Genomic DNA, 21,567 nt, shown 5'->3' on the forward strand with positions numbered 1-21,567 from the left:
CACAAAACATATAATTTAGCTTCTACCAAAGGAAGGGAAAGGAAACAGAGAATTTCCCTTTAGAGCATTCACTGCAGAAAAAGGTCATGCAGAGCAATCCAGTTAAAGAGAAAACAGTTTGGCATAACTTTACGGACAATTTTTTTTTTTATAATCTTACAAATGTTGCCTATTCTAGCAGATAGGCATCAGGTGTATATAATAAGAAGCCTAAAGCAGAAATGCATAAAAGCTAAGGACAATTTTATGTTCTAATAGCTTCTCTGGTCAATAACCTACTTTTTTCTTAAGTCTTGTATTGTTTTTAGGTTCAGGGCTTCACACCAGTGCTATTTTGATTATTTGATTTAGAGACATTTAAGAGGAAATAGAATAAAGCATTTCAATTCTTATAAGAGCATGGAATGGTTTGACAGTTTATGAGCTTGTCAGAGTAAGCCACAAAACAAAACTGTGTGGAAAAAAATCATGGGCTTTGAAGCAAAATGCCCTGGGTTTGAGTTCTGGCTCCACCACTTGCTAGCTAAGTAACTTTAACAAATGACTTATTCTCTCTAACCCTTGGTTTCTTCAACTGTAAAAAACGGATGCTAATGTCTACCTTACAGAGTTATGAAAATTAAGAGGGAGAGGTATCCAATGGTGGCACTCAGTAAATTACAGATCCTTTCCCTCTTTTCTTCCCTGAAAAGAACAGGGTTTAGCAAATGGACTATTCAATGACAGCAAGGACTAGATAAAATGTTCATAACATAAAGTAAAAAAAATAAGACATACATCTATATTGATCAATCTAATTTTAAAAATGTGTCTATGGGGCTGGGTACGGTGGTGCACGCCTGTAATCCCAGCGGCTCAAGAGGCGGAGGCAGGAGGATCGCGAGTTCAAAGTCAGCCTCAGCAATTTAGTGAGGCACTAAGCAACTCAGTGAGACCCTGTCTCTAATAAAATACAAAATAGGGCTGGGGATGTGGTGGGGATGTGTTTCAGTGGTTGAGTACCCCTTAGTTCAATCCCTGGTTCCCCTCACAAAAATTGTGACTATGAACACACATGTACATCACAGATGCAAGAAAACACACACCAACATATTAACTGGTGGATGTTCTTTCTGAGTGGTGGAATTGATATCCAGCAACTTATTTCTTGTATTTTCCAATTTGCCCAGCAAATGTGTTACTTTTATTAATAGAAAACCCACATATGTGTTACATGTGTTTTTAAAAGAAAGCAAGCAAGGCTGATTAAGAAGAAGGTTTTGGAGGAAAAGAAGCAAAAGAGTTTAAAGCATTACAAAGCAGATAAACCATGATGGAACAGAAGAAGGGAAAATGAGGGAATGAAATTTCTACAAAACCTTAAAGCCTGTTGGGGAAAGTAGAAAGGACTGTGTAGGAAAATGCAAAACAAATAGTTTTAAAGTATAAAGCTGAATGTATGATCTAATGCAAACTAAGTGGAAAGAATGGAGTAAAAATATATTACTGACTACAACCATTTAGAAGTTGAAAATAAGGTGTGATTACTGCCATGTTTCTATACAATCAAAATTATATTATGACATGTTAAATTTACACAAAAACTTTCTAATTACGTTTGGATTTGAGAGTAGTAATGGGTAAGGGCAGTCACTCATGTGCAACTTCCACAAGTTAAGAGGCAATGTATTGAGCATACTATCTTAAAATGTATATGTATGAGTGAAAGGAATGATGAAGGGTAAACCAGGAAAATTAAACAGTATTATTTATACCCTACTTTTCATATGAAATACTCCAACTATATCAAATAATAGCTAATGCTCAGGAAAGAGAACAGTTGATGGGTTTTCCTCAGCCATGAGGTAGTGTAGGAGGGGGTAGGGAAGAAAGAAAGATGACTTTTGGGCTTGAGGCTTTGACTCACTAGAGGACTAGGCTTAGACTATCCTGGATCTGGGCAAACAAGGTGCTGCTCAGTGGCTGGACTCCTCTGTAGAACAGTGGCTAATACCCAGGCTTTAACTTACCAGAAAATACCTTGTGGAAGGTGTGGGCCTATTAGCAAATAGGGCCTTCCTGGGCAACATCACTCACCCAAGCCCCCTTGACCCAATCTGCCCACACACTCCAAGAGCCTTTCCTTGTTCTGGACCTTGAAGAAGTATCTGAGGGTTCTTTATACCTGGCCCCTCAGTAACCTAGGTTTTGGGATGAAAGAGAGAGTAAAAGAGATAGGGAGAGCGCACAGATGAGACAAAGAGACAGCAATAATCCAACAGAGATGACATACGTTGCATTATAAGTTCAGAGTGAAACTTGGGCAGAATGAAAAAATTTCCTGTGGGAGTGGGAGAATTCTGCATTAAAATATTTGGTTAAATGTGAAATTGCCTCTGGGGACCTTTACAAACATTCATACAGAGAAGAAAACAAATATTAACTCAATGTCCATTAGGTGTGAGGCAAAGTAACTCATTTGATTTTTACAATGATCCTGAAAAGTAGATTTTAGAGAAAAGGAAACTGAGTTAGAAAGGTAGCTTCCCAAGATCACAAAGCTAGACAGTAGCAGAGCTAAGACTCAAGCCCAGAACTGTTTTATGTCAAACCTCATGTTTCCCATCCTACCAGTGTCTCCAATACAGAAACCAAGCACCAGTTATAGCCTGTTATTTTCTACTCTGGACATATGACAACCCTCTTAGAGTATGTTATTAAGTATATTCAAGTATGTTATTATGTATATTCAGATCAGAAAGACTAAAAGCCTTATTTACCTTACTTTCTAGTTTTTTGGACACATAAATTTAGGACATTATAAATATCACCTGTTTTTATTTACCAGGAGAGGGAGTCAATCCAGGAAAATGAGTGACATCTCAGCCATAGGGAATGAGTAATTAGGCATTTATAAGGCACAGAAACAAGGTGGCCTGTATCTAGAACCAAGCAGCTTGCATTCTAAGGGATGTCCTAGGACCCCAAAAGTTATGGATAAAAGAACTAGAGTGATTCAGGGATGATCTAGTATTCCCAAATTCTGTCTAAACAACTAAGACCCCACCCACTCATTCATCCCACAGCTGCCTCTTCTGGATTTAACAAGGCCACCAAGACCCATGGCCCTCACTCACCTTAGCCTTTGAGAAGACAAGAAAGCACACGAAAGGCATATGAAGAGGAAGGACAGAGAAGAACGGTAACTCAGTAATAGATCTGTTAACATGCTCCCAATTTCCCAAACCAATAAGAAAATTATTAGAGAAAATTACTAGCCCTCAGACTCACCTGAGGAGTGTAGGGCCCTGGGGTCATTGGGTCTAGGCTTTCTAATTCTGCTTCCTCCAAAGCCGCTTCTTTAGCTGTACAAATATCCTTCTCAAGTTGAGTCAAATGTTCATCATACTGAGAAACAAAGACAATGAATTTGTTCAATGTTTTAGGCACTAGAAAGAAAAACGTAACCAAAGCAGACAAAAATACCCCAGTATTCAAGGAACTTTTAATCTAGTGGCAGAACATAAATGATAAATAAAGCAGGAAAGGACATAGGGGATCTAGAGTGAGAGTAGAGGGTAGGATGTTGCATCTTAAAATAGGACGGTTAGGGAAGGCTCTTCTTTCAAGGAAACAAAGACTTCAGGGAGCTAGATCATAAGGGGACTCCTTCTTATCACCTACCTCAGTCAAAGTCTGGTAACAGACATTCACAATTTCCTGAGCAGTCTTAGTATACTGACTCTCAGGCCCTATAAATAAAATAAGAAAATGCCATTAACTTTGCAAACTTTAGTTTCAGAGTTTTATATATTCTGTCACCAGCAATATGTCCATTATCCTAGACTCAGAAAAAAATCATGCTTCATCTTAAACTTGGAATTTTGCTCTACTTTTAGAAATAGAGAATTTCAAACACAAAAACAAAAATAGACTAATATAGCCAGGGGTGGTGGCACACAACTGTAATCCCAACCACTCAGGAGGCTGAAGCAGGAGGATCACAAGTTCAAAGTCAGCCTCAGCAACTCAGTGAAAATCTGTATCAAAATAAAAAATAAAAAGGGTTGGGGCTGGGGATGTGGCTCAAGCGGTATCGTGCTCGCCTGGCATGCGTGGGGCGCTGGGTTCGATCCTCAGCACCATGTAAACATAAAATAAAGATGTTGTGTCCACTGAAAAATAAATATTAAAAAAATTCAAAAAAAAAAAAAAAGGGCTGAGGATGTGGCTCAGTGGTTAAGTGCCCCGGGTTCAATCCCTGCGACCAAAAAAAAAGACTAACATAATGAACTCCATGTACCTATTAACCAGCTTCAGCACCTATCAACACATGGCTAATCTTCTTTTATTTATAATTGAACTTTTCAGACTCCTCCCAAGTTATTTTGAAGCAAATTTCAGCTTCATATAATTACATACATAAATTAATTGTTCAGTATGTGTCATTAAGCATACTTTAAAAAATTATGTATGCCACATTAAAATGATGGATACAGGTAATTCAATTGCCAAAAATCATAGAATATACAACACCAAGAATGAATCCTTCTGTAAACTGTGAACTTTGGATGACAATAATGCGTCAACATAGGCTCACCAATTCATACAATATACCACTAGATCTAGTGTGAGATGTTGGCAGTGGGGGAGGCTGTGTGTACATGGGGGCAGGAATGGACTGGAACTCTGTAACTTCCACCTGATCTTGCCACAAACCTAAAACTGCTCTAAACATAACATCTACTGAAAAAGACAATAGAACCTATCTTAAAAACCCAACTAAAGCCAGGCCAGGTGGCACATGCCTATAATCCCAACAACTTGAAGGCTTAGGCAGGAGGATTTCAAGTTTGAGGCCAGTTGGGGCAACTCAGTGAGACTCAGTCTCAAAATAAAAATCAAATAGGGCTGGAGATATAGTTCAGTGGGAGAGCACTTGACTAGTATGTGCCAGTCCCCCGGTACAATCCCCAGTACCACTCCCTTGACAAAAACCCAACTATATCAAGTCTAAAATAATTTAAGTCTTTAACATTATTGTGCAACCAGTCAAGATTCACAATACCAAATTATTTCACAAATGTTCTTTCTTTTACATTTGTTATCTTTGAATCACAACCCAAACAATGTCTATACATTGCATTTTGATGATGTATCTCCTCAAAGGTACTTCCTATAAGTGAATTCTTTTTGTTTAAATATTTTTAGTTGTAGATGGATACAATACTTTTCTTTTATTATTTTTATGTGATGTTGAAGTTTGAATCCAGTGACTCACACATGCTAGGAAAGTGTTCTACCATTGAGCCACAACCCCAGTCCAAATTAATTCTTAACTAAATCATAGAGTTCTCCAAATAACCTGAGCTTACAAGTCAACCCAGTCTATTTGGCCCATACAAAAAAATTAATTCAGTTTTGTAAAAATGGATTGAGTCATACACCTATAATATACACTTTTCTATACATAAGTTATATCTCAATGAAAAGCTTTAAAAAATTACTTGGGTAACAATTGGGAGATTTCACATAAAATCCCAGGTGTCTGGCTTCTCTTAAAAAATGTGCCAACATATAGAGAAAGCATCTGACAAAACATAGCACCCATTCATGATTAAAACACTAAAAAACCAGGGATAGGGGAAACATACCTCAGGATAGAAAAAGCTATATACAACAAACCCAGGGCCAACATCATTCTAAACAGAGAAAAACTGGAAGCATTCACTCTAAAAACTGGGAACAAGACAGGGATGCCCTCTTTTACCACTTCTACTAATCATAAACTCTAGCCAGAACAATTAGGCAAAAGAAAGAAATTAAAGGGGATACAAACAGTAAAAGAAGAGATCAAACTATTTCTATTTACCAACAACATCGATCCTATGTTTAGAAGACCCAAAAACTCTACCAGAAAACTTCTAGAACTCATAAATGAATTCAGCAAAGTAGCAGCAAACAAAATTAACACCCATAAATCAATCATGTTCCCATACACTAATGATAAATCAATTGAAAGAGAAATTAAGGAAACAATCCCATTCAAAATAGCCTCAAAAAAAAAAACCCATAAAAAACAAAAACCAACCAAACAAACAAACAAAAAAATGAAATAGAACAGAGGACTCAGAGAGAAACCCACATAAAAGACTTTTACAATGAAAACTACAGAACACTAAGAAAAGAAATAAGAAACCTTAGATGATGGAAAGATCTCCCATGTTCTTGCAGGCAGAATTAATACTGTCAAAATGGCCATACTACCAAAAGCACTATACAGATTTAATGCAATTCCTAGTCATAGAAATAGAGCAGTCATGAAATTCATTTGGAAAAATAAGAGGCCCAAAATAGCCAAAGCAATCCTTAGAGAGAATAGTGGAGCAGGAGGAATCACAATCCCATACCTTAAATTATTACTTCAGAGCTACAATAACAAAAACAGCATAGTACTGGTACCAAAACAGGCAAGACCACCAATGGAATAGAACAGAGGACTCAGAGAGAAACCCACATAAATACAATTATCTCAAAGGTGCCATAAATATACACTGGAGAAAAGATAGCCTCTTCAAGAAATGATGCTGGGAAAACTGAAATCCATATGTAGTAAAATCTAATTTAATCCCTCTCATCCTGTGCAAAACTCAACTCAAAGTGGATCCAAGACCTAGGTATTGGACCAGAAACCCTGCACCTACTGGAAGAATATTTAGGCCAAATACTACAATATGTCAGCTCAGGAACTGACTTCCCTAAAAAGACTCTTCAAGTGTAAGAAGTAAAACCAAGGGCTGGGGTTGTGGCTCAGTGGTAGAACACTTACCTAGCACATGTGAGGCCTGGGTTTGATCCTCAGCACCACATAAAAATAAATAAATAAAATAAATGTATTGTGTCCAACTACAACTAAAAAATAAATATATTTTTAAAAAGTAAAACCAAAAATAAATAAATGGGGTGGTTTCAAACTAAAAAACTTCTTCACAGCAAAGGAAACAATCAAGAGGATGAAGAGAGTCTACAGAAGGGGAGAAAATCTTTGCCACCCTCTCCTGAGATAAGGCATTAATTTCCAGGATACACAAAGAATTCAGAAAGCTTAACACCAAAAGAAATCACAAAAACCCCCAAACCCAATCAATAAATGGGCAAAGGAACCAAACAGATGGAATGGGATCCTAATTAGAATAAGTTATACTCTAGGGGATAGGAAAGGTATCAGAATACAACAATTACTAATAGGGCATTATGTAAAATTGTGGATGTGTAACCGACGTGATTCTGCAATCTGCATTTGGGGTAAAATTGGGGGTTCATAACCCACTTCAATCTAATATATGAAATATGATATGTCAAGAGCTTTGTAATGTTGTGAACAACCAATAAAAAAAAGAATAAGTTATACTCCATGTATGTATAATATCTCAAAATACACCCCACTGTCATATGTATCTAAAAAGAGCAAATAAAAAATCATGTTTTATATTGTCTACTAAAGAATTTTAACCAACTTAGTCTGCTCTCGAGTGAGAGTCTGAAGCCAGAGGATTGTGAGTTCAAAGCCAGCCTCAGCAACTTGTCAAGGCCCTAAGCAACTCAGAAAGACCCTGTCTCTAAATAAAATATAAAAAAGGGCTGGGATGTGGTTCAGTGGTTAAGCACTTCTAGGTTCAATTCCTGGTATCAAAAAAGAATACAAGTAATGAGAAATGTTGGTGAGGATGTGGAGAAGGGGTACACTTATACACTGTTGGTGGGATGGCAAATTAGTGCAATCATCCTGGAAAGCAGTGTGGAGATTCCTCAAAAACTAGAAATGGAACCACCATTTGACTCAGCTATTCCACTCCTTGGCTTATACCCAAAGGATTTAAAATCAGCATACTACAGTGATGCATCCACATCAATGTTTACAGCAGCACAATTCACAATAGTTAAGCTATGGAACCAACCTAGATGTCCATCAACAGAGGAATAAAGAAAATGTGATCTATCTATCTATCTATCTATCAATCTATCTCATAGGAATATTACTCAACCATAAAGAAAAACAACTTTATGACATTCGCCAGTAAATGGATGGATCTGGAGACTATCACATTATATGAAATAAGCCAATCCCCCAAAACAAAAGGTTGAATTTTCACTGATATGTGGATGCTAACCACAAGAAGGGCAGGGAGGGGAAGAATAGAAGTTGAGTGGGTTAGACAAAAGGAAATGAAGGTAAGGGAAGGGGACAAGAATAGGAAAGAGAGTAGAATTAATCCGAAATAACTTTCCTATGCACATATATGAATACACCACAGTGAATCTTTTTTTTTTAAAGAGAGAGAGAGAGAGAGAGAGAGAGAGAGAGAGAAAGAGAGAGATTTTTTAATATTTATTTTCCATTTCTCGGCGGACACAACATCGTTGTTTATATGTGGTGCTGAGGATCGAACCCAGGCCGCACGCATGCCAGGCGAGCGCGGTACCGCTGGAGCCACATCCCCAGCCCCACAGTGAATCTTTTCATTGTGTATATCCACAAGATTGGGATCCTAATTAGAATAAGATATATTCCATGCTTGTATAAATATACAAAAATAGACTCTACTGTCATGTGTAACTCAAAAGAACAACAACAACAACAAAAAAGATATGCTAACATAGGATCAGCATTTCCACAAAATACCAACAATGCAGCTGAGTAGCAGCTGCTCCCTTGATATAGGCATGTGTTCTCCAGGTTACCACAGTCCCCAGATCTGCTTAACTCTGGACACCTGGACCCTAAAGGCCTAAGTTTTCAATCCATGCCTTAATTGTGCTACAATATTCTTTAATATACTGTTCATTCAATTTTGTACTCATAATTTCTCAGTGTCTTCTACGTGCTAGGCATTGCCAATTACAAAATCAGGTAGGATACAGGCCATATTCTCATGAAGCTTATAGTTTTCTACAGTGAGATAGACTATAAATAAGTAGAGCCATATAATGTAGCAAAAAATACAGATGCAAAAAGTGGCCAATTTTTGGAGGTAAGAGGGAAAGAATTAGGAAAGGCTTCAAGAGGAGGTAATCCTTGAATTAAACCTGTTTATCAGGATACAAATGCTAAAAAATATACCATGTGTACATGTGAAGTTTTCAGGCCACACCTACTATGATTAGTACTAGCAATTATATGACAAAGAAGTCCCTTTCAGGTAAATGCTCTTGCAAATACAGACTGTTCATTCTTGATAAGATATATATATATATATAAAACTTGTGTCCTAACTCACATTGCCTATGTAAAATGTGCATGCACATACACATACACAAACTGGAAAGAAATCTACATTGATCATCCAGATATTTAGGACACATAAAGATAGCCAGAGATGGTTCAGAATAAAAAATAATTATTTCCCTCCACAATCACCTCCATAAAGCTAAAAATGCTTCTATATATTCTTTGACAATCAGTAGCTTATAAAAAGTAAGGTGATCATCTTTAGGCTTTATAGCTTAAGAAATGAGAAGTCTGGTGAAGAAACATGAAAAAGTAATAGAGCCTCTATAGGAATAATAAAGATGCTGGGGCTATTATGGGGAGAAAAAGACTAAACAAAAACTAAATTCCAGTTTCCCAGTCCCTAAGGGGTTGCTTACAGAAAGTCAGAATTAAATTATAAAAAAACAATTTCCAGAATGAAAACAAAGTGACTATGAAAGATAAGATATAAATCAAGAGATTGTTTTCCTCCTGGAATGGAACCCCCATTTGACCCAGTTATCCCACACTATGCCCAAAGGACTTAAAAATCAGCATTCTACAGTGATGCAGCCACATCAATGTTTATAGCTAAGCTATGGAACAAACCTTGGTGCCCTTCCACAGATGAATGGATAAAGAAAATGTGGTATATACATAATGGAACATTACTCAGCCATAAAGAATGAAATTATGACATTTTCCAGTAAATGGATGGAACTGGAGACTATCATGCTAAGTGAAATATGCCAATCCCCCCCAAAAAAAAAACAAATGCCAAATTTTCTCTCTGATATGTGGATGATAACACATAAGGGAGAGGGAGAGAGGGAAGAATAGAAGTTCATTGGATTAGACAAAGGGGAATGAAGGGAATGGGGTGCAGGTATGAGAATAGCAAAGACAGTAGAATGAATCAAACATAACTTTTCTATGTTCATATATGACTATATACCTAGTGAAATTCTACATCATTACAATCACAAGAATGGGATCCTTGGGGCTGGGGATGTGGCTCAAGCGGTAGCGCGCTTGCCTGGCATGTGTGCAGCCCATGTTCAATCCTCAGCACCACATACAAACAAAGATGTTGTGCCCGCCGAAAACTAAAAAATAAATATTAAAAAATTCTCTCTTTTTTTTTTAAAAAAAGAATGGGATCCCAAATAGAATAAGTTATACTCCATGTATGTATGATATGTCAAAATATACTCTGTCATGTATATCTAAAAAGAACAAATAAAATTTTTAAAGAAGAAATGTTTTCTGAGTATATTTCATTTTCTTCTTATTCAAATCATGGCCAAAGCAACTGCAAATGTCTTGTTGAAGAAATGTATTTATTTAGACTTTGCCTCAGAACAAAGATTGGCAGAGTCTACACAATCACATATAATTCAAATGTCCTTAAATAGCAGTAATTCCAATGTTAGGTTTGAGAATTTGGTATATCACCCAAATCAAAAAAATCCCTTCCCCCTCCCTTGATACTAGAGATTGAACCTAGAGGTGCTTAACCACTGAACCACATGCCCAGCACCCCTTTTTCTATTTTGAGATAGGGAAGGGTCTTGCTAAGTTACTGAGATTGGCTTTGAACTTGCAATCCTCCTGCCTCAGCCTCATGAGTTGCTGAGATTATAGGCATGCACCACCAGGCCCAACTCCTTTCCTTGTTTCTAAGTTAATTTCCCTTTTTATAGTGATGTGAGAAGAAAGGAAAGTTACAAGCTTTATAATTCTAGTTTGAGGGGGGAAAACAAGCATTACTGCTGCTAGCAATTTGGAAGGTTCAGAGAAAACCACCAATTGAATAGGTGAGCAGTTCTGGGCAATCTAGGAGAAAAGGTTTGTGATTACTACTCTGAGGCTCACATTTCCCTTGAGAGTTTTTCTACAATACTAAAAATAATTCCCTTCTAAGAAAATGAGTACTGTGCCAAAACAAGCATAAATTGTTATCCTGACTGTGAATGGTGTGGGGATATGCAGTTATTCCAATGTGAATCACTAAAATTAAAAAATAAGATAAAATCTCAGTAGCAGTACAAAGATTTAAAAAAAAATATCAGTACCAGGTTTAAAGAAAAAAAAAATACAAATAGCATAGCTAAATTTCTAATAAAATTAGATTATGAAATTCAACTATACTAAATCCACACAGCTCAAGGAGATGAGCTCTAGTTTCCCAATTATTTTTTAAAATTCATTTATTTATTTTACTTAGGCATATGTGACAGCAGAATGCATTTTGATTCATTATACACAATTGCAGCTCAATTTTCATTTCTCTGGTCATACATGATGTAGTGTTGCACCATATGTGCAGTCACACATCTACCTACGATAATGATGTCCATCTCATTCCACCATCTTTCCTGCTCCCATTCCCCCTTGGTTTCCCAATTATTTAGTATTTGTCTCAAATAAATCCAGAACATACAAGTAAAGAGAAGTTAGCCTCATTTTTCACACTGTAGCTACATCCTTTATGTAGAATGAAGGTCATATACCATTTAAGATGTTTAGCTTCCAAGATAAGAGATTTAGTCTCTCAAACCCAAGTAATAGAACCTCATTCAGAATCTGGACAAGACATTCTAGAAGGTAGAAATTATTTAGAGAGGAACTGGAGTAATAAATTTCACTAGCCAAAGGTAGGATTTACATTTAGGGCCTGTCTCATGAAAAGTCCCAAAGAACTTAAAAATGCCTCCTTTTACTCTAAATGAACCACCATTCCTTGTCTTATCACTATAGATACCTTTTTACTATAGAATAACAGCTTTTACTATAGAATAAAATTTACAGTAGGACTTGACTCTCCTGTGAGTGTGTGGTGGTAGGATACTAGATAGGGATTAAGCCCAGGGGCACTCTACCACTGAGCTACATCCCTTTTTATTTTTTATTTTCATACAGGGTCTTGCTAAGTTGATGAGTCTGGTCTCAAACTTGCAATCCCCCTGCTTCAGCCTCCTGCATCATTAGGATTACAAGTGTATGCCACTATACTCATAACTTTTTTTTTTTTTTAGAGATAAGGTCTCACTATGTTGCCCAGGATAGCCCCCATCTCTTGGGCTCAAGTGATCCTTCTGCCTCAGCCTCCTCAGTGCCTAGGACTATAGACATGTGCCACCATGCCCAATTTTAACTCATTTTAAAGCATTTACTAATATATGATAGGTATAATAGCAGCTCTGATGATTAAAAAAAATGTGAGACAAGACTCAGGTCCTTAACCTTGGTAACATTCAAGGCATCATGGAAAATACATACTCATAATCTCAATAAAGTTTAAAGTACTAAGGAACAGTAGGGAAAGGAACAACTATCAGAGTAAGTCAATGTTATAGACCACATCAATGAAATTGTTTTCACCCAGTCAACAATGATATACTCACTAACTGCCCACTTCCAGTGAACATTTTCCAGACCTGACCTTAGTTGCAACCTTTTGTTACATATAAAACTGATACATTTTCCTGGTAACTAATTCAATGGCTTCTATAGCACCACTCTCTACTGTCTTTCCTTGTACCGTACCTTTATATCTTTGGCCTTTTGGTCATTCAACAGATATTTACTACTATGTGCCATACATTATCCTAAGATATATGGTTATGTATGACAGCCCTGATTCCTGCCTTCATGCAGATTACAGCTATTTAAGCTCTCACCAGATTTAATCCATTATATCTACCCGTGTTCATCTTTCTTTCTACACTTTGCCCAACTCTGTATACCAACCACAATAACTTACATAAGATGAACATAAGAAAGTTAACATTGACTTATAATACCTCATGGAAAAGTTTTATTGCTCCTGGTACCAGAGTTGCCTTGAAAACACATTACAGAAACTTCAGCCCTGATACAAAAGTCTATTTTCCTCAATGTCTTTTTCCTTTAACAAATATCATCTTTATTTTCCCAAACTGATATTTTTGAAAATGTGAAATTTGATGTAGACTTAGAATGTTCTTTTTTTTTAATTTTTAATATTTATTTCTAGTTTTCGGCGGACACAACATCTTTGCTTGTATGTGGTGCTGAGGATTGAACCGGGCCACACGCATGCCAGGCGAGCGCGCTACCGCTTGAGCCACATCCCCAGCCCCTTAGAATGTTCTTATGTGTATTTTTCACCAAGAGAGTGTACTATCTCATTACAAGCATGGGATATTAGAGAGATGCTGCCTTAACAGGCTGCTGTATCACTATCTCAATACAGAGCACAACAGATCTAGTGAGTTATGGATATTGTATATCTATTCCCAATCAAATTTAAGCAGAAATTGAAATTTTGAACAAAGCAGTACTGTCACAGAAATGAAATGCAAAATAACAGTTACCACTGGGCAACTGTCCTCTATTTCAGCTATAATTAGTTTAAAACACAGTGGAAATCCAATTAGGTATCTTTTCAGAAACATTCATAATAACATCCTTTGCCATATTGAGTCCTATTTGATGAATTTGATGAAGAAAGGCATGTACTATTTGTCTAACTTAAAATTTTCCTTAAACAAAATCACACATTTACATGAAGAATTATCCATACCATATTGTCAAATGAAAAATGCAAATTGTAAACACGATGTATATATAGGATTTACAGCATCAAAAAAGAAAAGCATATTTCATATTAAACCTAACACTGGCTACTATGGAGAATGAGATGGGAGATGAGGAAAGAAGAGGTGAAATTTTTTCTTTTCATGTTATGTAATTCTACAGTTTCTTTCTTTCTTTTGGTCAATGAGTACATCCATACTTTTTGTGATGAAACATTACTTTAAATCACATACTTCCATTTTACAGAACATCATTTGATTATTTTAAAGATTTTATAGCAGTGACAAATCTCAAGTGTTACAAGGAAAAAGGCATTCTCCTTAATTACTATTTTTTTGTAATAAACAGGTACAACCTTTTGGGAACACAATTTTAGAACATTTATCAAATTTTCTTTCAGATATTTTTTCCCCACAAGTACACAGTATTAATGAAATATAAAAAGTGAAAAACTGAAAGCCATCATTACAGAAAACTACAAATGACTATCAAGTAAATAAATTACAATGCATACAATCCATGAAATGGAATGTGCTAAAAAAAACATATACATACAATAACACGGGAAGAAGATCAGTGAATATATCAATTCTCCCCAAAATGAACTATGGGTTTAATTCAATGCTTATCAAAAAAGTCCAGTAAGAATTTTGTACATACAGATTATCTACTAAAAATTTATGTGGAAGGGTTAAAAGAACTAGAATATAGAACAGTTTTGAAAAAGAGTTGGGAAAATCACTCTACCTGAAGACAAGTCTTCCTATACAGCTACAGTACTCAAGGCGGGTACACAGAGACAGATACACACAGATCAATGGACCAACCAACTCAAAAGATTTTTTTTATAGAAGTATTACAAAGCAATTCAACAGGAAAAGGCTAGTCCTTTCAATGAATGATACTAGAACAACTGAACGTTCACAGGGAAAAGAAAAGTACTTCAACCTGAACTTCAAACCATACACAAAAACTAATTCAGAATAGATCATGGATTTAAATATAAAATGCTTAAACTATAATCTTCTAGAAGAAAGCATAAGAAAAACCCTTTGTGACTTAGATGAGACAATGACAAACAAACACCAAAATCATAATCCATGAAAGAAAAAATTAATCATTTCAAGAAAATTAAACATTTCTGTTCTCCATAAAATACTGTTAGGAGTGTGAAAGGGTAATGTATAGGCTGGGAGAAAAATCTTTGCAAATCATATATGTAATAAAAGTCTTATGTTCCTAGAATAAAGAACCCTCAGAACTCATTAATAATAACAATTAATTAAAAAAAACCACCTGAGCCAAAGAAATACTTCTCAAAAGAAAATATACAGATGGAAAATACACACATGAAAAGACACTCAACATTATAAGCCATTAGGGAAATGTAAAGCCACAAATGATAGAATAGCTAAAATTAAAAAAGAAGTATTGATAACAAATTGCTATAGAGAAAATAGATCACTGATACACTGCTGCTGAGTATATAAAATGGTGATGCCATCACAATGAATATAGCATCTTCTTACCAAACTAAACATACTACTCTTGGGTATTTACCCAGAGAAATGAAAACATATTCACACAAAGCCCTGTACATGAATGCTCATAGCAGGTTTATTCATGATAACAAAATACCAGAAACTTGAACATCCTTCAATGAATAATGAATGAACAAATCCTGACCTGACATATCCATACAATGGAATACTACTCAAAAATTTAAAAGGTGAACTATCATTACATGTTAACAATTTGGATGGATATCAAGGGAATTATGCTTTGTGATAAAAGTTAAATTTCAAATAGTTACACATATTATTCAAATACCAAAACTATTGAGATAGAGAATAGTTAAGTGTGACAGGGACAGTGGGTGCTTCTGTGTGGGATGCAAATACAAATAGGGAGTTCTTTTGTGGTGATAGAACAGTTCTAAATCTTGATTGTGGTGGTGGATACAAGAACCTATAAATGGCATAAAATTTCACAGAAGTATATACACACACACATGCACAAATGAATACAGAGCTTTAAAAGGGCAAAAACTGAATTAGGTCTGTAATCTTGTTAGCATTAATGCATGAGTATCAATTTCCTAGTTTTGATTGGAGAAAAGCTGAGTGAAGGGCTCACAGGACACTAGTACTGTTTTTCTGTAATTTCCTAAATCTATAATTAACTCAAAATTAAAAGTTAAAGAAAAATACTCAGAGTTGAGTATGGTGGTGCAACCTATAATCCCAATGATCTGGGAGGCTGAGGCAGGAGGATAGTAAGTTCAAGGCCAGCCTCAGCAACAAAGCAGGAACCTTTGTCAAAATAAAAAGGGCAGGGGGTGGCAGAGTGCCTCTCTGGGTTCAATCACCATACTAAAAACAAATATGGAATAACCATGTATAAAATGGCAATGGCAATTTTTATAAAGCAAAATTTCTAAAACGATGCATAACTACAAACATGTTTTATACAAGCACAGAAAAAATAAGGATATATACCAAACTGTTATCTCTGGGGGATGAAACTATGGGAGACAGGAGTAGGAGGGTAGAGGCATGAACGTTTAATTTTATATATTTCTTAATTGTTTCAGCTTTTAAGAGGCACAATTTTTTAAAAAAGGATCTGACAGGAACGTGGGCAACAAATTTAAACCAAGTAAATCTAAACACTGGGACATTCGCCAGTGTTTAGACTTAATTTGTAAGTTGACTTATTATTCTAGGACAAGAATTAATAATAACTCTGGGACTTCTGGGTGTACCTCATGACTAATTTTTTTTAATATTTATTTTTTAGTTTTCGGTGGACACAACATCTTTGTTTGTATGTGGTGCTGAGGATCGAACCCGGGCCGAACGCATGCCAGGCGAGCGCACTACCGCTTGAGCCACGTCCCCAGCCCGTGACTAATGTTAATGCTCCATTAAACCCAGGCTTTAAATAGCAAACAAGTGAGTCAAGAGAGAAAGAGAAAGTTGGAAGAAAGAGGATAAAAGGTTGAAGGTATGTTTGAGGTTCCACCAGGACACCCATGAGGTTTAGAAGGTGATTGGGGAATACTGATTTTACCTAGCATATGGTTGAGTCATTAGGAAAGAGTTGGTAGTTGAAGTTAGAGGAATAGGCAGAAACTCAGCAAAGGAGAACCGAAAAGAAATGGTTTAAAAAAGTAAGAATAAAATAAAGAGTTGAAAGTTGTCACATAAGCCAATCACAATACAGCTTCAAGAAAGGAATGGTATATTGACTAACAATGTAGAAGACCAATGTGAGGTCAAGATAGGGATCAAGTAGGTACTAACCTATTCTATCTGGCAATTTTGTGATCCTGTTTACCTGGTAGACTGGGCAGGATAGAAGCCTGATTAAAGCTAAGTAAAGCATGAATAGTTAACAGAGAAAGATGTTACATACTCAAAAATCCTGGCTATTATAAAAAGAGAATGAAATCTTGATACATTCCATAGTATCAATGAACCTTGGAAACATTATGCTACACAAAATAAGCCAGACACAAAGAACAAATATTGCATGAATTGTGATACCTAGAATAGGTAAAATCACAGAGACAGAGGGAGAATAGAAGTTACCAGAAGCTGGAGGAAGGGGTAGATGAAGAGTTATTGATAAATGGGTACAGAGTTTCTGTTTGGAATAACAACAACAAAAAAAATCTGGACATGGATAGTGTTAATGGTTGCACAACACTGTGAATGTACTTAATGCCAAAGATTTTGGTTAAAATGACAAGTTTTTATGTATAAAATAAAAACAAAAGAAGTCTGGCTGTAATGAGAAAGACAAAAAAAATGACACCCAGAGGCTAAAGCAGGACTGGGGAATTTTTATTCTCTTTAATGATGTGAGAGACTTTATGTGGTAATAGTTGTATCTTAGCCCCAATAATTGATAGAAAAAAACCCAAGACATACTTGTTCTACAAATTAATCCATAAATTAAATGAGCTTTAATACAATTTATTTAAGGGCAAGTTAGAATCTAACAAATATGAGCCTAGAGTTTAGTTGGAATAATAGGTGAAGACACTAATAAGTTGAAAATTTTGAAGCCTAGTGATAAAAACAGTGATATTATCTAGTGATAATAGCATTATCTAGACAAATAAGTCAATGAAGCATAATAGAGAGCCCCCAGCTAAGTTAAAGAACACATAACAATTTAGTCATAAAAGTAGTCTTTCAATTAGTAGGATAGACTGTTCCATAAATATAACTTAAACACTTTGACTAATCATTTGGGAAAGAAAACTTAAGATATTTACCTTTTATTTTAGATTATATTTTTAAAAATGAATAGACATTTAAAATACCTAGAAATAAATCTAGCCAAGGAAATGAAAGACATCTATATGAATACTTAGAACAGTGAAGAAAGAAATTAAAGACTACACTAGACAATGGAAAGACCTCTCATGATCATGCACAGACAAAATTAATATTGCTACAATGGCCATATTACAAAAAGCAATATACAAACTCAATGCAATTTCTGTCAAAATATCATTGACACAAAAACTTGAAAAAAAAATCCTAAAATTCATCTGGAAGAATAAAAGACCCAGAATAGAAAGCAATGCTGGAAGCATCACAATATCTGACTTCAGTGACAAATGCACACAGATAGTCATCTGATTCTCGACAAAGATACCAAAAATATATAGTGAAGACAGCCTTTTTAACAAATGGTACTCTCACCCTGCACAAAAGTCAACTCAAAATGGATCAAAATCCTAGCAATTACACCAGAAATTTGCAATTCCTAGAAGAAAATATAGGGTCAACATTCCTAACATACAGGTAGAGGCAACAATTTCCTCAATAGGACTCCTAAAGCTCATAAAATAACATCAAGAATTAAGGAATGGGATGACATCAAATTAAAAAGTTTCTATACAGGGACTGGGGTTGTAGCAGTAGAGTGCTTGTCTAGCATATGTGAGGCCCTGGATTCAATCCTCAGTGCTACATAAAAACAAATAAATAAAATAAAGATGTTGTGTCTAGTTATAACTAAAAAATAAATATAAAAAAATAAAATTACGTTCACTTAAAAAAAAAGCTTCTATACAGCAAAAGAAACAATTAATAATGTGAAGAAAGAACCTAGAGAATGGGGAAAAAAAATCTTTGCTAGCTACAGAATAATATCCAGAAGAACTAAAAAAACTTAACACCAAAAGCCAAATATCCCAATTAATAAATGGGCAAATGAACTAAACAGATACTTCTCAAAAGAGAAAATGCAAATGGTCAACAAGTATATGCAAAAATATTCAACATCTTTAGAAATTAGAGAAATGCAAATCAAAACTACAGTGAGACTTCATCTCATTCCAGTTAGAATGGCAACCATCAAGAATATAAGCAATAATAAACATTGAAGAGGATGTGGGGGGGAAAGAACCACTCTCACACTGTTGGTGAGATTTCAAACTAATAGGGCCACTGTGGAAATTGGTATGGAGGTTCCACAAGACTAGGAATTGAACCATCATATGGCCCAGTACATCAAGCCTCAGAATTTATCCTAAGGAATTAGTCAACATACTATAGCAATACATGAATACACCTATATTTATAGCAGCACAATTCACAACAGCCAAATTATAGAACCAGTCTAGGTGTCCTCAGTGGATGAATGGAAAAGGAAATGTGGTATTGCTCATCCATAAAGAATGAAATTATATAATTTGCAGGAAAATGGATGGAACATGAGAGCACTGAATCCAGCAAAATAAGTCAAACTCAAAAAGCCAAGAGTTGTATGTTTTCTCTCATATGTGGAAGATAGAGAGGAAAAAGGAAAAGAAAAGGGGTAGCTCATAATAATAGAAGGGAGACCAGTAGAATAGAGGAAAGGGATCAGGGTGAAGGAGGGAAGGAAAAGGAAAATGTTGGGGAACAATACTGATCAAATATATTGCCATATCCTGTACATGTACAAATATCTAACCACAAATTCCACTATTATGCATAATTGTAACACACCAATAAAAAAATGAAAGAATGAAAAGGGGAAAAATTACATTCATTAGAAAAAACACAGGCATTTTGGGGGTTGGAAAGATCTTTTGAACAATTATACTAAAGACAAAAATACCATAAATAAAATTAAGACCTTCTATGCATGATAGAGTAACTACTATTAGATTAGTCCTGCCACTGTAATCAGAAAACTGGGGTGGGGTGGGGAAACAAATGAAACAAGTGTTTTCAGAAAATTTAGTGCAAGACTGTGTGATCCCTGAGAGAAAGGAAATTCCTGGAAGTGAGCCCCCAGCTTTCTGCTAGAGGTTTCTGCTGAACCCAGGCCAAAGTAGAGACAGATTGAGTTTGAGGAGGCTAACAAAGACAGCTGGAAAATGCAGGGTAGATTGGTGAGGAGGGACCTCCACAGAAAAATAACTTAAAATCCTCAGAGGCTACAAAGATGGAGTCAGCTAATATGCAACAAAGGTGCCAAAAACATGGCAGAGAAAAAAAGATAGACTTTTAACAAATGGTGCTAGGAAAACTGGATCTCTATATGTAGAAGAATGAAACTAGATCCCTATCTTTCACCCTGCACAAAAGTCAACTCAAAGTGGATCAAAGACCTAGAAATTCGACCAGAAACTTTACAATTGCTAGAGGAAAAACCAAGTTCAACACTCGAACATACTGATAATCAAGGTATTGACTTCCTTAAAGATTCTTAAAGCTCAAGAAATAAAGACCAAGAATTAACAAGTACAATGGCATCAAATTAAGAAGCTTTTGAACAGCAAAGAAAAAAGTGTGAAAAGAGAGCCTAAAGAATGGAAGATCTTTGCCAGCTGCTTCACTGACGGGATTAATATCCAGAATATATAAAAACTCAGAAAACTTAACACCAAAAAGCCAAAACCCCAAAGTGGGCAAAAGAACTAAACAGACACTTCTCAAACGAAGAAATACAAAATGGCTAACATGGGAAAACAATGTTCAACATTCCTAGCAATCAGGGACATACAAATCAAAACAATTACATTGAGATTTCATCTCACTCCAGTTAGAATAGCAATCATCAAAAATACAAACAATAAAAAAACGCTGGTGAGGAAGTGGGGGAAAAGGTACACTCACACACTATTGATGGGACTGCAAATTAGTACGACCACTTTGGAAAGCTATATGGAGATTCCTCAAAAGACAGGAATGGATGACCCAGCTATCCCACTATTTGGTATTTCTCCAAAAGAACTAAAATTAGCATATTCTAGTGATACTAGCACATCAATGTTTATAATGACACAATTTACAATAGCCAAGTTATGGAACCAGCCCAGGTGTCTGTCAAAGAATGGATAAAGAAAATGTGGCATATATAAACAATAGAGTTTGACTCAGCCAAAAAGAGGAATGAGATTATGGCATTTACTTGTAAATGGATAGAACTGGAGAACATCATTCTAAGTGAAATAAGATATACTCAAAATCAAGGGTTGAATGCTCTCAAAAGCAATAAGCTAGAGCAAAATAAAACAGGTGTGGCGTGGAGAGGAATCCCATAAAAATGGAAGGAAGACCAATGGATTAAAGAAAGGGGATATAGAGGAGGCAGGAAAGATGGGAAAAGGGAGGAACTATACAATTGACTAAATTATGCTACATATGTTTATGAATATACCACAGTGAAGTTCATTTATGTATAACTATAAAGCACCAATTTTTAAAAAGTTAAATAATTAGAAGACCAGTAAAGGGAAAAAGGGT

The 21,567-nt window shown here is 35.7% G+C and overlaps 1 protein-coding gene across 9 annotated transcripts in view; it reads right to left on the bottom strand.

The window, feature by feature from the left end:
- Positions 1 to 21,567, bottom strand: part of TAF1 (TATA-box binding protein associated factor 1) — an 81,789-nt gene that overhangs the window by 12,546 nt on the left and 47,676 nt on the right. For 8 of the 9 annotated variants that reach the window (XM_081277356.1, XM_081277354.1, XM_081277353.1 and 5 more), the window contains 2 exons: positions 3,664 to 3,731; positions 3,271 to 3,387 (listed from right to left, as the gene is read on the bottom strand). In XM_081277356.1, coding sequence (XP_081133482.1) covers positions 3,271 to 3,387; positions 3,664 to 3,731 — 185 coding nt within the window. Of the gene's footprint in view, positions 3,123 to 3,270; positions 3,388 to 3,663; positions 3,732 to 21,567 lie in introns of all 9 variants that reach the window. The other variant, XM_081277360.1, reaches the window with a different exon arrangement.

This window comes from Spermophilus citellus, assembly GCF_964194105.1.
Source record: "Spermophilus citellus genome assembly, chromosome: X".
Lineage (NCBI taxonomy): Eukaryota > Metazoa > Chordata > Mammalia > Rodentia > Sciuridae > Spermophilus > Spermophilus citellus.